Genomic DNA, 16,366 nt, shown 5'->3' on the forward strand with positions numbered 1-16,366 from the left:
CCTTCCCCCACCCACCCACCCAAGGGAGAAACCTGTCTTCGTAGACAAGTGAGCAAAGACATCTTTTCACAGTCAGAGGCGACCCAAGAGAATGGGAAGGAGATGGAAGAGCAGAACCCAGAAGGACCTGGAACTGGCAAGACCACAAGAAAAAGCACCCATCCTACACATGGTCAGAGTGGTGTTGAATTTGGGGAAGGCCCAGTGCCAGATATCCATGATGAGCTCGTGGCAATCTCAGACGTACACTGCCAACGATTCCGGCAATTCCGCTACCATGAGGCCAGTGGGCCCCGAGAGGTTTGCAGCCAGCTCCATGGACTCTGCAACCAGTGGCTGAAGCCAGAGAAGAACTCCAAGAAGCAGATCCTGGACCTGGTGATCCTGGAGCAGTTCCTGACCATCCTGCCCCAGGAAATGCAGCGCTGGGCCAGAGGATGCGGGCCAGAGACCAGTTCCCAGGCGGTGGCCCTGGCCGAAGGTTTTCTCCTGAGTCAGACAGAAAAGAGGCAGGCAGAACAGGTAAGGGGATTCCCTCCAGACATATCCAATTCAAGCAACAATATCTGGATTAATCCTAAAGGTTCCTTGCCAGATCTGTGTCCAAGCAATATTAGACCAAGTCCTTTGAAGAAAGGTTGAAGGAGCTGGGCACGTTTAGCCTGGAGAGGTGGTGGCTGAGTGTTGATATGATCACCATCTTCAAGTATTTGAAGGGCTCTCATATTGGGGAGGGTGTGGAATGGTTTTCTGTGGCCCTGGAAGGTCGAACCAGAACCAGTGGGTTGAAATTAAATCAGAAGAGTTTCCAGCTCAACATTAGGAAGAACTTCCTGAGCATTAGAGTGGTTCCTCAGTGGAACAGGCTTCCTCAGGAGGTGGTGGGCTCTCCTTCTGTGGAGGTTTTTAAACAGAGGCTAGATGGCCATCTGACAGCGATGAAGTTCCTGTGAATTTAGGGGGAGGTGTTTGTGAGTTTCCTGCACTGTGCAGGGGTTGGACTAGATGACCCTGGAGGTCCCTTCCAACTCTAGGATTCTATGAAAGTGGGCTCTCATTGCTTGGAGATTTTTAAACAGAGGCTAGATGGCCCTCAGACAGCGATGACGATCCTGTGGATTTAGGGGGGAGGTATTTGTGAGTTTCCTGCATTGTGCAGGGGGTTGGACTAGATGACCAAGGGGTAAAAGGATTACTGAAGGAGAATAGGGAAATGGCTGAGAAGCTGAATGCATTTTTTGCCTCCGTCTTCACTGTGGAAGATGAGAAGTGTTTGCCTGCTCCAGAACCACTTATTTTGGAAGGGGTGTTGAAAGACCTGAGTCAGATTGAGGTGACAAGAGAGGAGGTCCTACAACTAATAGACGAATTAAAAACTAATAAGTCACCAGGTCCAGATGGCATACATCCAAGAGTTCTGAAAGAACTCAAAGTTGAACTTGACAAAAATATGTAATCTTTCATTGAAATCTGCCTCCGTTCCTGAGGACTGGAAGGTAGCAAATGTCACCCCCATCTTTAAAAAGGGTTCCAGAGGAGATCCGGGAAATTACAGGCCAGTCAGTCTGACTTCAATACCGGGAAAGTTGGTAGAAACCATTATCAAGGACAGAATGAGTAGGCACATTGATGAACACGGGTTATTGAGGAAGACTCAGCATGGGTTCTGCAAGGGAAGATCTTGCCTAACTAACCTGTTAAAATTCTTTGAGGGGGTGAACAAACATGTGGACAAAGGAGACCCAATAGATGTTGTTTACCTTGACTTCCAGAAAGCTTTTGATAAAGTTCCTCATCAAAGGCTCCTTAGTAAGCTTGAGAGTCATGAAGTAAAAGGACAGGTCCTCTTGTGGATCAAAAACTGGCTAATTAATAGGAAGCAGAGAGTGAGTATAAATGGGCAGTGTTCACAGTGGAGGACAGTAAACAGTGGGGTGCCGCAGGGCTCAGTACTGGGTCCCATGCTCTTTAACTTGTTCATAAATGATTTGGAGTTGGGAGTAAGCAGTGAAGTGGCCAAGTTTGCAGATGACACTAAATTGTTCAGGGTGGTGAGAACCAGAGAGGATTGTGAGGCACTCCAAAGGGATCTGTTGAGGCTGGGTGAGTTGGCGTCAACGTGGCAGATGAGGTTCAATGTGGCCAAGTGCAAAGTAATGCACATTGGGGCCAAGAATCCCAGCTACAAATACAAGTTGATGGGGTGTGAACTGGCAGAGACTAACCAAGGGAGAGATCTTGGGGTCATGGTAGATAACTCACTGAAAATGTCAAGACAGTGTGCGATTGCAATAAAAAAGGCCAACGCCATGCTGGGAATTATTAGGAAGGGAATTGAAAACAAATCAGCCAGTATCATAATGCCCCTATATAAATCGATGGTGCGGTCTCATTTGGAATACTGTGTACAATTCTAGTCACCGCACCTCAAAAAGGATATTATAGCATTGGAAAAAATCCAGAAAAGGGCAACTAGAATGATTAAAGGGTTGGAACACTGTCCCTATGAAGAAAGGTTAAAACGCTTGGGGCTCTTTAGCTTGGAGAAACGTCGACTGCAGGGTGACATGAGAGAGGTTTACAAGATAATGCACGGGATGGAGAAAGTAGAGAAAGAAGTACCTTTCTCCCATTCTCACAATACAAGAACTCATGGGCATTCAATGAAATTGCTGAGCAGTCAGATAAAAGGAAGTCCTTCTTCACCCAAAGGGCGATTAACATGTGGAATTCACTGCCACAGGAGGTGGTGGCGGCTACAAGCATAGCCAGCTTTAAGAGGGGATTGGATAAAAATATGGAGCAGAGGTCCATCAGTGGCTATTAGCCACAGTGTGTATATATATGTGTAGATATGTATATAATTTTTGGGGGGCCACTGTGTGACATAGAGTGTTGGACTGGATGAGCCATTGGCCTGATCCAACATGGCTTCTCTTATGTTCTTATTAGATAATTTAGATTAGATTAGATTAGATAATTTTATTTGTATCCCGCCCTCCCCGCCGAAGCAGGCTCAGGGCGGCTAACAGTATCATAAAATTTCAATTATACAAAGAAAGCAAAGGACACAAAGTTACATTTAAGCATTAAAATTCTGATTAAGTTTAAAAATTAGTTAATTAAGTTAATAAAAGTGCTAGTACTGTTCTTTTAGGATGGCGGTTACCATTAGCAATTTCTTTCTTCGTCAGCGAAAGCCAGTCGGAAGAGGAAGGTCTTGCAGGCCCTGCGGAATTGTTCAAGGTCCCGCAGGGCCCGCATTTCCTCTGGAAGTTGGTTCCATAGGCTCGGGGCTACAGAGGAGAAGGCCCGGTTATGGGTACATTGCAGCTTCACCTCTCTCGGCCCGGGAGTAGTCAGCAAGTTTTTTCCGGCTGACCTCAGTGCTCTCTGGGGTTCATATGGGGAGAGACGGTCCCTAAGATAGACAGGTCCTCGACCATATAGGGCTTTAAAGGTAATGACCAGCACTTTGTAACGAACCCGATATATAACTGGCAGCCAGTGCAGCTCGCGCAGTCCAGGCTGTATGTGCTCCCATTATGACCCTGGAGGTCCCTTCCAACTCTAGGATTCTATGAGATTGGACTCTCCTTCCTTGGAGGTTTTTAAACAGAGGCTAGATGGCTCTCTGACAGCGATGAAGATCCTGTGAATTTAGGGGGAGGTGTTTGTGAGTTTCCTGCATAGATGACCCTGGAGGTCCCTTCCAACGCCAGGATTCTATGAATCATCCAAATGGGAGATTTAACAGCCTCTTCTACTAGAGAATTTCTTATCCGCCCCCACCCCCAGATAACTCATCAGGTCTGCTGATGGAAGGGTGCAGAGCGTGGGAGTGGGGCAGGATCCATTTCTGGGTTTTCCATTCCGTCTCTTACTCCTTTCCCTTGCTGCTGTTTCAGATGTGGGCACCATCCATGAAGGAAGAAGCGACATTCCCTGAGGCAGAAGGAGCTTCCTTGGAGGAAGGGCAGAGGGTGCAGGCCCAGGAGGGTGCCCAAGATGCCCTCCCGTGTGGTATGAACTCGTTCTGCCTCCATGCAGTTGGGGCACCCAGTGAATGTGATGATTAGAGAGTGCAGGTCAGGAAAAGAGTTCTTCTTCACATAACACACAGCACTCCATGTCCGCTAGCTGTGATTCCTCTCGAAAGGGATTAGACAAATTCACAGAGGGTGATCCCTCTCATTCATTAAAACATTCATACCTCACCTTCCTTCCATAAGAGGAACTCAAGGTGGCTCAAAGGAGGAAAGGTAGACAAACATTGGCTGAGCTGTTCGGCCTGGTGAATAAAGAGTGCCTCCACTTTCTAGGGCACCAGAGCGCTGAAAAACACTTTCTAGGGCAGGGGTGTCAAACATGCAGCCTGGGGGCCAAATCAGGCCCTTGGAGGGCTCCTATCAGGCTCCCAAGCAACTGGCTGTCATCTACTTCCTTCTCCCTCTCTCTTGCTTCCTTCTGCATAGCACCTTGCTTTGCAAGGCTTGCTCAATCGCACAGCAGCTACAGAGCAAAGCCTCTATTTTCTCCATTGGCTGAGGCTCCTCCCTTGAGGAGGAAGGGGGCAGGGAGAGCTTGCCTTGCCAGGCTCTCTCAATTGTACAGCAGAGCTGCTAAGCCAAGCCTCTCTTCCTTCTATTGGTTCAGGCTCCTCCCCCTCCTGGTCCCCTGGGTAGGGAGGGAAGAGCCAGAGCTTCCTTTGCCCAGTTCCCTGGATCCCATGGGAGAGATACAAAGAAGAAGAAGAAGATAGTGGATTTATATCCCACCCTCCACTCCGAAGAGTCTCAGAGCAGCTCACAATCTCCTTTCCCTTCCTCCCCCACAACAGACACCCTGTGAGGTGGGTGGGGCTGGAGAGGGCTCTCACAGCAGCTGCCCTTTCAAGGACAACCTCTGCCAGAGCTATGGCTGACTCGAGGCCATTTCAGCAGGTGCAAGTGGGGGAGTGGGGAATCAAACCCGGTTCTCCCAGATAAGAGTCCGCACACTTAACTACTACACCAAACTGGCTCTCCAAACAAACTCTCAGCGCTAACAAATTATTATGTCTATGAAACAGCATATATTTCTTGACAGTTTTATAATACACTTCAATATTTTATACAACAGCTTGTTGTTCACACCAGTGTAACAGCCACTTCACAAGGGTTACAAACAATATACCAAGAGCTGTAATGATGCTATATAAGAATATGACTCCAATAAGGTTACAGTGCTTGAAGATGTCCTCAGTATTTCTCCCTTGACATATATTGAATGTCTGAGCAGTCCGTTTCGGTTCTTTCTCAAAGGGATGTGAATTCTTTGAGTATCCGGTGTCTTTATTGGCGTCCTCTTTCTTGCCCCACGGTATCTCACTGCACTGCCCAGCTCCTCCAATTGCACCTGCTAGCGTGGCCTTGGGTCAGCCATAGCTTTCACAGAGGTTCTCCTTGAAAGGGCAGCTGCTGTGAGAGCTCTCTCAGCCCCACCCACCTCACAGGGTGTCTGTTGTGGGGGAGGAAGGGAAAGGAGATTGTCGGCCGCTCTGAGCCTCTGTCCTTGAAAGGGCAGCTGCTGTGAGAGCTCTCTCAGCCCCACCCACCTCACAGGGTGTCTGTTGTGGGGGAGGAAGGGAAAGGAGATTGTAGGCTGCTCTGAGCCTCTGTCCTTGAAAGGGCAGCTGCTGTGAGAGCTCTCTCAGCCCCACCCACCTCACAGGGTGTCTGTTGTGGGGGAGGAAGGGAAAGGAGATTGTCGGCCACTCTGAGCCTCTGTCCTTGAAAGGGCAGCTGCTGTGATAGCCCTTTCCAGCCCCACCCACCTCACAGGGTGTCTGTTGTGGGGGAGTGAGCCGCTCTGAGCCTCTGTCCTTGAAAGGGAAGCTGATGTGAGAGTTTTCTCAGCCCCACCCACCTCACAGGGTGTCTGTTGTGGGGAGGAAGGGAAAGGAGATTGTAGGCCACTCTGAGCCTCTGTCCTTGAAAGGGCAGCTGCTGTGAGAGCCCTCTCCAGCCCCACCCACCTCACAGGGTGTCTGTTATGGGGGAGGAAGGGAAAGGAGATTGCAGGCTGCTCTGAGCCTCTGTCCTTGAAAGGGCAGCTGCTGTGAGAGCCCTCTCCAGCCCCACCCACTTCACAGGGTGTCTGTTGTGGGGGAGGAAGGGAAAGGAGATTGCAGGCCGCTCTGAGCCTCTGTCCTTGAAAGGGCAGCTGCTGTGAGAGACCTCTCCAGCCCCACCCACCTCACAGGGTGTCTCTTGTGGGGGAGGAAGGGGAAGGAGATTGCAGGCCGCTCTGAGCCTCTGTCCTTGAAAGGGCAGCTGCTGTGATAGCCCTTTCCAGCCCCACCCACCTCACAGGGTGTCTGTTGTGGGGGAGTGAGCCGCTCTGAGCCTCTGTCCTTGAAAGGGAAGCTGATGTGAGAGTTTTCTCAGCCCCACCCACCTCACAGGGTGTCTGTTGTGGGGAGGAAGGGAAAGGAGATTGTAGGCCACTCTGAGCCTCTGTCCTTGAAAGGGCAGCTGCTGTGATAGCCCTTTCCAGCCCCACCCACCTCACAGGGTGTCTGTTGTGGGGAAGTGAGCCGCTCTGAGCCTCTGTCCTTGAAAGGGAAGCTGATGTGAGAGTTTTCTCAGCCCCACCCACCTCACAGGGTGTCTGTTGTGGGGGAGGAAGGGAAAGGAGATTGCAGGCCGCTCTGAGCCTCTGTCCTTGGAAGGGCAGCTGCTGTGAGAGCCCTCTCCAGCCCCACCCACCTCACAGGGTGTCTGTTGTGGGGGAGGAAGGGAAAGGAGATTGTGAGCTGCTCTGAGACTCTGTCCTTGAAAGAGCAGCTGCTGTGAGAGCCCTCTCCAATCCCACCCACCTCATAGGGTGTCTGTTGAGGGGGAGGAAGTTAAAGGAGATTGTGTGCCACTCTGAGACTCTGAAATTCAGAGCGGAGTGCAAGATATAAATCCAATGTCATCGTCTCCTCCTCCTCCTTCCTCTTATTATTATTATTACTACATTGAAATATGTAGTGAAATAATTATACAACTCATAGTCTGGCTGCTAACAGGCCATGGACCGGGGTTTGGGGACCCCTGTCATAGATGTACGAAATATGTTGGCAGCCTTTATCATTCCTGAGGTTCAACGGTACCTGGTACGTCTCTTCTGCCTCTCCAAGAATTTAGTAAAAAGTGTTCAAGGATTTTTTGAGTGTCCACAAGAGAAGGTTTCACAACCTGGGAATATGGGTGTGTGAGGCGGGGAACAAACAAGCAGACATCTTTCCTGCCTCCTTTGTCTCTCTAACAGAAAATGGAGAGATGCTGTTGGGCCATTGGCTTTCCAGAGGTGTGGAAACAGCTGCTGCAGCTCCAGTCCAGGTAAGAAGATGAGCTGGGAACAGCCTGGGTCCTTCCTTCTTTCCCAGAGGTGCTTTTGCTCCTTCAGTTTCCACAAGGTGTTCAGGCGAGAGTGTAAGGTTTTGGCAGTTATTGACACAACACACCCATGCACATATGTAGTTAAGGTTTATTAAAAATCAGATACAGAGCATGACCTTCTGCTTGGAAAGCCATAGCCGGGAATAATACATTCAATATGGATACCTATAGTCCGGGGTAGTTTTGTAGAAAGATAAGTCATAAACCGGTTAGCATAAACCGGTCCCCCACCCTCCAGCCAAAAGCAACCTGATGCAAGAAAGGAGAGCCTTGGGCAACAAGGCCTGCTTGGCTGGCTAGAGATCCAGATAGTTCAAGAAGGCTTCGCTCACCTGGGCCACCTCCCCCCCCCCCACCTGGTCAAAAGGCTAGCAAACCACCTGCTACCCAAAATCACATAAGAAGTGGAGAAAGGATGGCATGGGCTTCTCCAGGGGTTAATGAGGGCTGCTGGGGGCATGGCAAAGGCCCGGGCTGCCCACTCTCCTAATCCAGGCATTGTTATGCAGCTGCAGCTGCTATCCAATGGACAAGGTAGGTAGGGAGGAAGAGGGGGAACCCTCAGAAAGGTTCAGGAGCGGTGCTCCTGTGAGCTCCCACTGAATTCAAGGCCTGCCTATAGTTATAGAAAAGTGCGCTCAAGCAAATCTCCTCCCACATGTCTTGGTTCACAGGGAAGACGAAGCCTCAAGGTCAGGACTTGCATTCTTCAGTTTCGTTGGCATGACAACCTGATTAGCATACTAATCACTGCTACAGCACATACCAGAACAAAGCGTCTTCCTCCACTTTGTCCCATACCGTACACAGTATTCCAAAAGAGGCTGCACCAGAACATGACAACATAAGAGAAGCCATGATGGATCAAGCCAATGGCCCATCCAGTCCAACACTCTGTGTCACATAATAACACAAGAGAAGCCATGTTGGATCAGGCCAATGGCCCATCCCGTCCAACACTATGTGTCACGTAAGAACATAAGGGAAGTCATGTTGGATCAGGCCAATGGCCCATCCCGTCCAACACTGTGTCACGTAAGAACATAAGGGAAGCCGTGTTGGATCAGGCCAGTGGCCCATCCCGTCCAACACTCTGTGTCACACAGGGGCCACACACTCCAGACATCACCAGATGTACTAAATTCTATCAGCATCTACCTTAAAATGCTTCTTGAATTACAATTATCATAATAAAACTTTGTGGGAGGGGGGATATTAGAAAGTTTGTCAGATTTTAGAGTTCAGCAAAAATTCTCACAGGGGGTTTGAACAACGGAGCCCAGAAGCAAGTATTTTGGGGGTGGGGAGAAAGAAAGCAGGACCGGATCTACATGTTTTTTTTGGGGGGGGGGAATTAAAAATGATGCCCCCTTATGGGCCATTCTTTCTTATGGTCCCATAGAATACAATGGACTCCGTACCCAATTTGGTGCCCCCCCTCTGTTCGCACCCGGGGCAAGCACCCCCCTCTGCCCCCCCCGAAAGAAAGCACAATAAAGTTTAGAGGTTCCGGAGCTCCACTCCTATGAGCTCCTGTCCAAAATGAGGCCTGCTTCAGGTCAAACAGGAACTATGGCAGGTCCATCCTGACAGAGATCTTCTGAACGCTATTCCCTTTACTCACACCAAGCCATACATCCCATACCTTTCCCAGACCACTTTTTTCAACTGTGCAACCTCTGCCTAGCATGATTCTGTGACAAGGAACTCTGCTTTTTCTTTCAGTGTCCGTTTTCTTTAGACGAGGTGTCCGTCTCTTTCACTGAGGCAGAGTGGGCCCTGCTGGATCCAGGACAAAGAGCTCTGTACCGGGAAGTTATGTTGGAGAACTATGGGAACGTGGCCTTTCTGGGTAAGGATCTTTCGTAGGTGACAAAGGTCTGAATTGCTGCCATTGTGGAGTCATGAATCAAAATATTGAATAGCGATAGTGCTTTGAGGCCTGTCCCACTTCTTCGGGAGGGACCGTGGCTCACTGGCAGAGCATCTGCTCGGCATGCAGAAGGTCCCCGGTTCAATCCCCAGCATCTCCAGTGAAAAGAAGCAGGTGGGAGGGGATGTAAAACACCTCATCCTGAGGAGGCAATACTGACTTCAATGGGCCAAGGGTCTAATTCAGTATAAGGCAGAGCCAAGCGGGCAGCCGTCTTGGTCTGAAGCAATAGAACAAAGCACCTCTAAGACCAACGAAGTTTTATTCAGAATGTAAAGAATTCCAGTTTTGTCTGTTGAAGTCTGCTTAAGAGCATACGAAAGCTTACATTCTGAATAAAACTTAGTTGGTCTTAAAGCTGGAGCTTGTCCGTTGCTTTGTTCAGTATAAGGCAGTTTCATGAGTTCCTGTTATACAGTGCCAACTGAGTCCAGTGTTGTGGCCATCACCCAAGCTAGAGAAGGTGTCTTTGGCTCAAGGCGAAGGTTATGAAAGGTCCTTTCTTCTTATGAAGACGACGACATTGGATTTATACCCCAGCCTTCACTCTGAATCTCAGCGTCTCAGAGCGGCTCACAATCTCCTTTACCTTCCTCCCCCACAATAGACACCCTGTGAGGTGGGTGGGGCTGGAGAGGGCTCTCACAGCAGCTGCCCTTTCAAGGACAGAGGCTCAGAGTGGCCTACAATCCCCTTTCCCTTCCTCCCCCACAACAGAGGTGAGGTGGGTGGGGCTGAGAGGGCTCTCACAGCAGCTGCCCTTTCAAGGACAGAGTCTCAGAGCGGCCTACGATCCCCTTTCACTTCCTCCCCCACAACAGAGGTGAGGTGGGTGGGGCTGAGAGGGCTCTCACAGCAGCTGCCCTTTCAAGGACAGAGGCTCAGAGCGGCTCACAATCTCCTTTCCCTTCCTCCCCCACAACAGACACCCTGTGAGGTGGGTGGGGCTGGAGAGGGCTCTCACAGCAGCTGCCCTTTCAAGGACAGAGGCTCAGAGCGGCCTACAATCTCCTTTATCTTCCTCCCCAACAACAGACACCCTGTGAGGTGGGTGGGGCTGAGAGGGCTCTCACAGCAGCTGCCCTTTCAAGGACAGAGGCTCAGAGCGGCTCACAATCTCCTTTACCTTCCTCCCCCACAATAGACACCCTGTGAGGTGGGTGGGGCTGGAGAGGGCTCTCACAGCAGCTGCCCTTTCAAGGACAGAGGCTCAGAGCGGCCTACAATCCCCTTTCCCTTCCTCCCCCACAACAGAGGTGAGGTGGGTGGGGCTGAGAGGGCTCTCACAGCAGCTGCCCTTTCAAGGACAAAGGCTCAGAGCGGCCTGCAATCTCCTTTCCCTTCCTCCCCCACAACAGACACCCTGTGAGGAGGGTGGGGCTGGAGAGGGCTCTCACAGCAGCTGCAGAAGATCGTTACCCTGACTGAATTTTTTTCCATGCTTGGGGACAGATTCTCATTTCTCTGTGGCCAGCCTTTGCAACAGCACCCTCCTAATTCCCCCTCCCTCCTGGTTAAGCAATTGGATGCAGGTCCTCACAATTAACTAATGGCCACATTCTGGTAACTGAGAAAGCTAAGGAATGGGAGACTTGAATCATGAACATCTGTGGGTCAAACCACGCCACTTAAGAATCACGTTAAACCTTGGTGGAACTAGTGTGGTTTGCCACACAGATCTGTCCCTCTTATACTGGTTGGGATTCTGGGCTTTGATTGTGTCCATGGTTCTGTGCTTCCAGAAGAATGTGTAGTCTTGAATTTCTTTCCTTCCCCATATAAGAATGATATTTTTTTCTCTATCTATCTATCTGCAAAAGAATCAATAAGTATAAGCAGGGGTGGAATTCTAGCAGGAGCTCCTTTGCATATTAGGCCACATCCCCTGATTTAGCCAATCCTCCAAGAGCTTACAAAAAAAGTGCCGTTTAAGTTCTTGGAGGATTGGCTACATCATAGGTGTGTGGCCTAATATGCAAAGGAGCTCCTGCTAGAATTCCACCCCTGAGTATAAGAGAGACTACGGTGGAAACAGACAAGTGGTTTGCATAAAAAGACAGGCTGGAAAGTTTCTCAAGAGGATTCCAACAGCATATTTCTTTCATGAATGAAAAGAAGAAGATATTGGATTTATATCCCGCCCTCCACTCTGAATCTCAAGAGTCTCAGAGCGGCTCACAATCTCCTTTATCTTCTTCCCCCACAACAGACACCCTGTGAGGTGGGTGGGGCTGAGAGAGCTCTCACAGCAGCTGCCTTTTCAAGGACGGAGTCTCAGAGCGGCCTACAATCTCCTTTCCCTTCCTCCCCCACAACAGACACCCTGTGAGGTGGGTAGGGCTGAGAGAGCTCTCACAGCAGCTGCCCTTTCAAGGACAGAGGCTCAGAGCGGCCTACAATCTCCTTTATCTTCTTCCCCCACAACAGACACCCTGTGAGGTGGGTGGGTCTGAGAGAGCTCTCACAGCAGCTGCCCTTTCAAGGAGAACCTCTGCCAGAGCTATGACTGACCCAAGTACATGCTAGCAGGTGCAAATGGAGGAGTGGGGAATCAAACCCAGTTCTCCCAGATAAGAGTCCACACACTTTACCACCACACCAAGCCGGTTGAGAGTTTTGGGAAATTCCACACTAGAGCTTTAATCCTGGTTCAGCCCTGTCCTCAAACTGATTTTCTACACTTGAATCATAAATTCATAGAGTTTGTTTCTATGCTTCCATGATTGAAGCATAGAATGTCAGTTTGGGAACAGGACTGAACCAGGGTTAAAGGTCTAGTGCGGAATTGGCCTGAGTATCCTTCACAGTTATGTCAAAGGAACAGGAAAAGGCAAGTGGAGACACAGTGAAGAACGGTAGGAAAAACAAAAAAACTGTGCACAAGAAATAAATATATTCCAAAAATTTATATACTCTGTGTCAGTTTCTTAAACAGAGATACCAAATAACACAGTAAAAAACAGTTTCTTTCATGGGGTAAGGTTCCACCACAGAGAAGAAGCCATCCTTTTATATATAATGTCTACGTTCACAACAAGTTTTTGCGCTTTTCCAAACACTCTGTGTGGAGTCCAGCCCTCCTCTTTGATGATATGGCTCCAAAGGAAAAATAAACTTCTGGAATAGAAGTGAAGTGTTCCTTACATGTCAGATCACATTTTGCATTAGAATGCTTTTTCAAGAGCCTTACTGTTCTGTAATACTCACAATTTGACGTCCAGCAAAAAAATCTTACTGCATTTCCATGAGGCGCAAGCTTGTACAAAGTTTTTTTTTTCCTGCATGTCAAGGCAACAGGCAAGCAATAGCCATGAGGGGACTTCTGAATCCGTTTTGATCAGCATTTGGTTTGGTACAGTCATACAGCACATTGGGTAAGGAGGGAGGGAGGCCCATCCCCCACAGTGCTTCCCCCCCCCCTCCGTTTTCACCATTTTAAGGCCGGGGAAGGGAAGGAGACAAGGGCAGCGTCACTTGCTGTTGTGGTTTTCCCGTCCATCAGCTGATCGGGGGGGGGGGGCAGTCAGCCTAGGAGGCCTTCATGGCCCCTTCCGCAGCCTTAAAATGGTGAAAACGGGGGTGGGGGGAAGAGGTGAGCCTACATGGGGGGCAGCAGCGGCGAAGGAGGGAGAAGGAAACGGAGGAGGAAACGGGAGGAGGCGAAGCTGTGCAGAGGGGTGGCGAAGGAGGGAGGAGGAAACGGGGGAGGACAACAGGAGGAGGTGGCGAGACTGCACAGGGGGCAAAGGAGGGAGGAGGAAATGCCGCAGAGAAAAGGCCGAATTGGCCCTGGGGCCGTGGTCGGCAGGCCGGCCCTGGGGCTGGTCCCTGGGGCCAAAAAGGTTGGGGACCGCTGTTCTAAGGACCTGAAATCTGGAGGCTCAGAAACTCCTCCTGGGCAAGAGCTCAGCTGTGGCTGTTTGAGGGGGTGAAGTTTTCTTAAATACTAGATATACTGGGGAAAGGTGGAGGGATGGTTACGATCAGCCAAGCTGGATGAGGTCAAAGGGCCGTTATCCTTTCTTACTACCACCACACCTTTGGAATTTACAAGCTCTTCCAGGTGTTAACAGGTTTTCTCTATTCCAGCAGAGAATGATCAGAGGAATGAAGAGGGTGAGGAATTTCATCCACAATTGCCGGATAGAGTTAAAAACGAAGGCCTGGAAAAGAAAGTAAAAAATCGAGACAGACCCAAGAGAAACAAAGAAGGCCGTATGGTTGAAAAGAGAGATGGAAGAAAGTATAATGTCCGTTTTCCAAAGCACAGGATAATGAAGCCAAGTAAATCGATTCAGTGTAGAAAGCACATATGGAACAAATCACAGCTTCTTGTGCACCAAAAAACCAACACAGAGGAGAAACCTTTTGAATGCTCAGAGTGCGGAAAGAAATTCAGTGAGAGTTGCGGTCTTCAAAAGCATCAGAGAACCCACACAGGAGAGAAACCTTTTGAATGCGCAGTGTGTGGAAAGAAATTCAGTCAGAGTGGCAGTCTTCAAAAGCATCGGAGAACCCACACAGCAGAGAAACCTTTTGAATGTGCAGTGTGTGGAAAGAAATTTAGTCAGAGTGGGAATCTTCAGCTGCACCAAAGAACTCACACAGGGGAGAAACCTTTTGAATGCTCGGAGTGTGGGAAGAGATTTAGTCAGAGTGGCACTCTTCAACTGCATCAAAGGATCCACACAGGGGAAAAACCTTTTGAATGCTCAGAGTGTGGAAAGAAATTCAGTCAGAGTGGCCATCTTCAGCAGCATCAGAGAATCCACACAGCAGAGAAGCCCTTTGAATGCTCAGAATGTGGAAAGAGATTCAGTAACAGTGGCACTCTTCTACGGCATCAGAGAAGTCACACAGGGGAGAAACCTTTTGAATGCTTAGAGTGTGGAAAGAAATTCAATCAGAGTAATGATCTTCTACAGCATCAAACAACCCACGCAGGGGAGAAACCTTTCGAATGCTCAGAGTGTGGAAAGAAATTCAGTCACAGACGTAGTCTTCAACAGCACCTAAGAATCCACAGGGGTGACAAACCTTTTGAATGCTCAGAGTGTGGAAAGAGGTTCAGTCGGAGTGCCAATCTTCAGCTACATCAAAGAACCCACACAGGAGAGAAACCTTTTGAATGCACACTGTGTGGAAAGAAATTCAGTCAGAGTTGCCATCTTAAACTTCACCAAGGAACCCATACAGGAGAGAAACCGTTTGAATGCTCAGAGTGTGGAAAGGGATTCAGGTTGAGTGGCCATCTTCAAAAGCATCTGACAAGCCACACAGGGGAAAAACCTTATGAATGTTCCCAGTGTGGAAAGCGATTCAGTCAGAGTGGCCATCTTCAAAAGCATCAGAGAACCCACGCAGGGGAAAACCTTTTGAATGCTCAGGTGTGGAAAGAGGTTCAGGTTGAGTGGCAATTTTCAACAGCATCCAACAAGCCACATAGGGGAGAAGCCCTTTGAATTATCAGAGTGTGGAAAGAAATTCAGTTTGAGTTGCAATCTTCAGCAGGACCGAAGAGTCCACATGGAAGAAACATTTTGAGTTGCCAGTGTGGAAAAATATTGAGTAACAGTAGCAGTCTTCAACAGTGCTGGAGAATCCACATAGATGAAAAACCGTTTGAATGCTCAGAGTGTTCCTTGTGCGCTCCTGGAAATAGCTGCTTGGCAACTTCTGGTCTTCCCTGTGGCGCTCCTTTTAAAAGTGTGTCTATGATGGTAGATGTCTACATGGTACAGAGAACCACTACCAGCATCAAAAGTTATGAAGTATTTATTAAAATGTTTACAAGCATACTTTTAGCACAGCACCAAACTGAGCAAGGGATCCAAAACTTATGGGGGGAAATTCAATTCCTCTGTCCCTCCCTCTATATATCAGGTGTTAAAATATAGGACAGACCCATTAGCTTAGGAAATTACAGATCTCTACAGAGTGACCATTACCTTGAGGATTCCTTCAGCTCTCCCAGAACAGCACATGGTCAGCAGCTGCCTCCTCCACTCAGTTGAGAGTTCTGTCTGGTCGCCACACCCAAGAGCCCTTCCTTTTTGCTCCCCTGAGTTTTATCATCTTTTTTTTCTCCACCCACTGATCAAGTCAGGCTGGGTCAGAGATGCTTTTCTTGAAGATTCCAGAGTTTCCTCCCTGAAGTCCCTCTAGTATTCTGTTCCTCCAAATCTCTGTTCCCTGTTCCCATTGATCAAGTCAGGCTGGGTCAGAGATGCTTTTCTTGAAGATTCCAGAGTTTCCTTCCTGAAGTTGCTCTATTATATTGTTCCTCCAAATCTCTGTTCCCTGCTGGGATTGAGGGAGCTTCCTATTGTCTCTAGCTAGGCCTCTTAGCATTTCTTAATGCTAAAAGGTGAGCCTGGAAAGCCTTGACTGAGTTCCTTCTCATGCCTGTTCTCTGCCCACTGTGTATGTGTGTTCGTGAGAGAGAGAGACCTTTTAGGAGTCAGCGTGATTTTGCCCATTTCAGACCTCTAAAGAAAAAATGCATTTGTTCACAAGATTTACTTTTCTGTGCATTGTATTTTTATGAGCCGGGCTTCATTAAATGTGTCAAAGGTTAGTGTGGCATGTCTTTTTTCAATTGTGTATAAAGCTTTACATAAGAAATCCTCTTGCAGGTGCTTGAGACTCACACTTGAGGCCATGACTAATGCCCATGAAAGCACCTGAGCCAGTTTGCCGCCATTCCTTATGTGAGTCAAAAAGTTCAAGAGCCAGAGTCTCAGGTTACTATTTGGTGGTTAAGGGTTCAAATCAGGGCTTTTTTTGTAGCAGGAACTCCTTTGCATATTAGGCCACACCCCTCTGCTGTAGCCAATCCTGGAGCTTACAGTAGGCCCTGTACTAAGAGCCCCGTAAGCTCTTGGAGGATCGGCAACATCAGGATTGTGTGGCCTAAAATGCAAAACTGTTTCTGCTAAAAAATTTTTTAAAGCCCTGGTTCAAATCCGTAATAGGCATGGAAGATATTTGGATGCCTGTCATATTT

General features: G+C 48.8%; 1 protein-coding gene across 2 annotated transcripts in view; it reads left to right on the top strand.

Moving 5' to 3' along the window:
* The window catches only part of LOC132571070 (zinc finger protein 436-like), a 342,318-nt gene extending 326,381 nt beyond the window's left edge, over window positions 1-15,937 (top strand). For both annotated transcript variants that reach the window (XM_060237732.1, XM_060237730.1), the window contains exons 3-7: window positions 25-522; window positions 3,909-4,023; window positions 7,297-7,367; window positions 9,153-9,279; window positions 13,450-15,937. In XM_060237732.1, coding sequence (XP_060093715.1) covers window positions 25-522; window positions 3,909-4,023; window positions 7,297-7,367; window positions 9,153-9,279; window positions 13,450-14,822 — 2,184 coding nt within the window. In that variant the 3' untranslated portion in view covers window positions 14,823-15,937. The remainder of the gene's footprint in view (window positions 1-24; window positions 523-3,908; window positions 4,024-7,296; window positions 7,368-9,152; window positions 9,280-13,449) is intronic.
* Window positions 15,938-16,366: the final 429 nt, after the last annotated feature.

Source organism: Heteronotia binoei, chromosome 5, assembly GCF_032191835.1.
Source record: "Heteronotia binoei isolate CCM8104 ecotype False Entrance Well chromosome 5, APGP_CSIRO_Hbin_v1, whole genome shotgun sequence".
Taxonomy (NCBI): domain Eukaryota; kingdom Metazoa; phylum Chordata; class Lepidosauria; order Squamata; family Gekkonidae; genus Heteronotia; species Heteronotia binoei.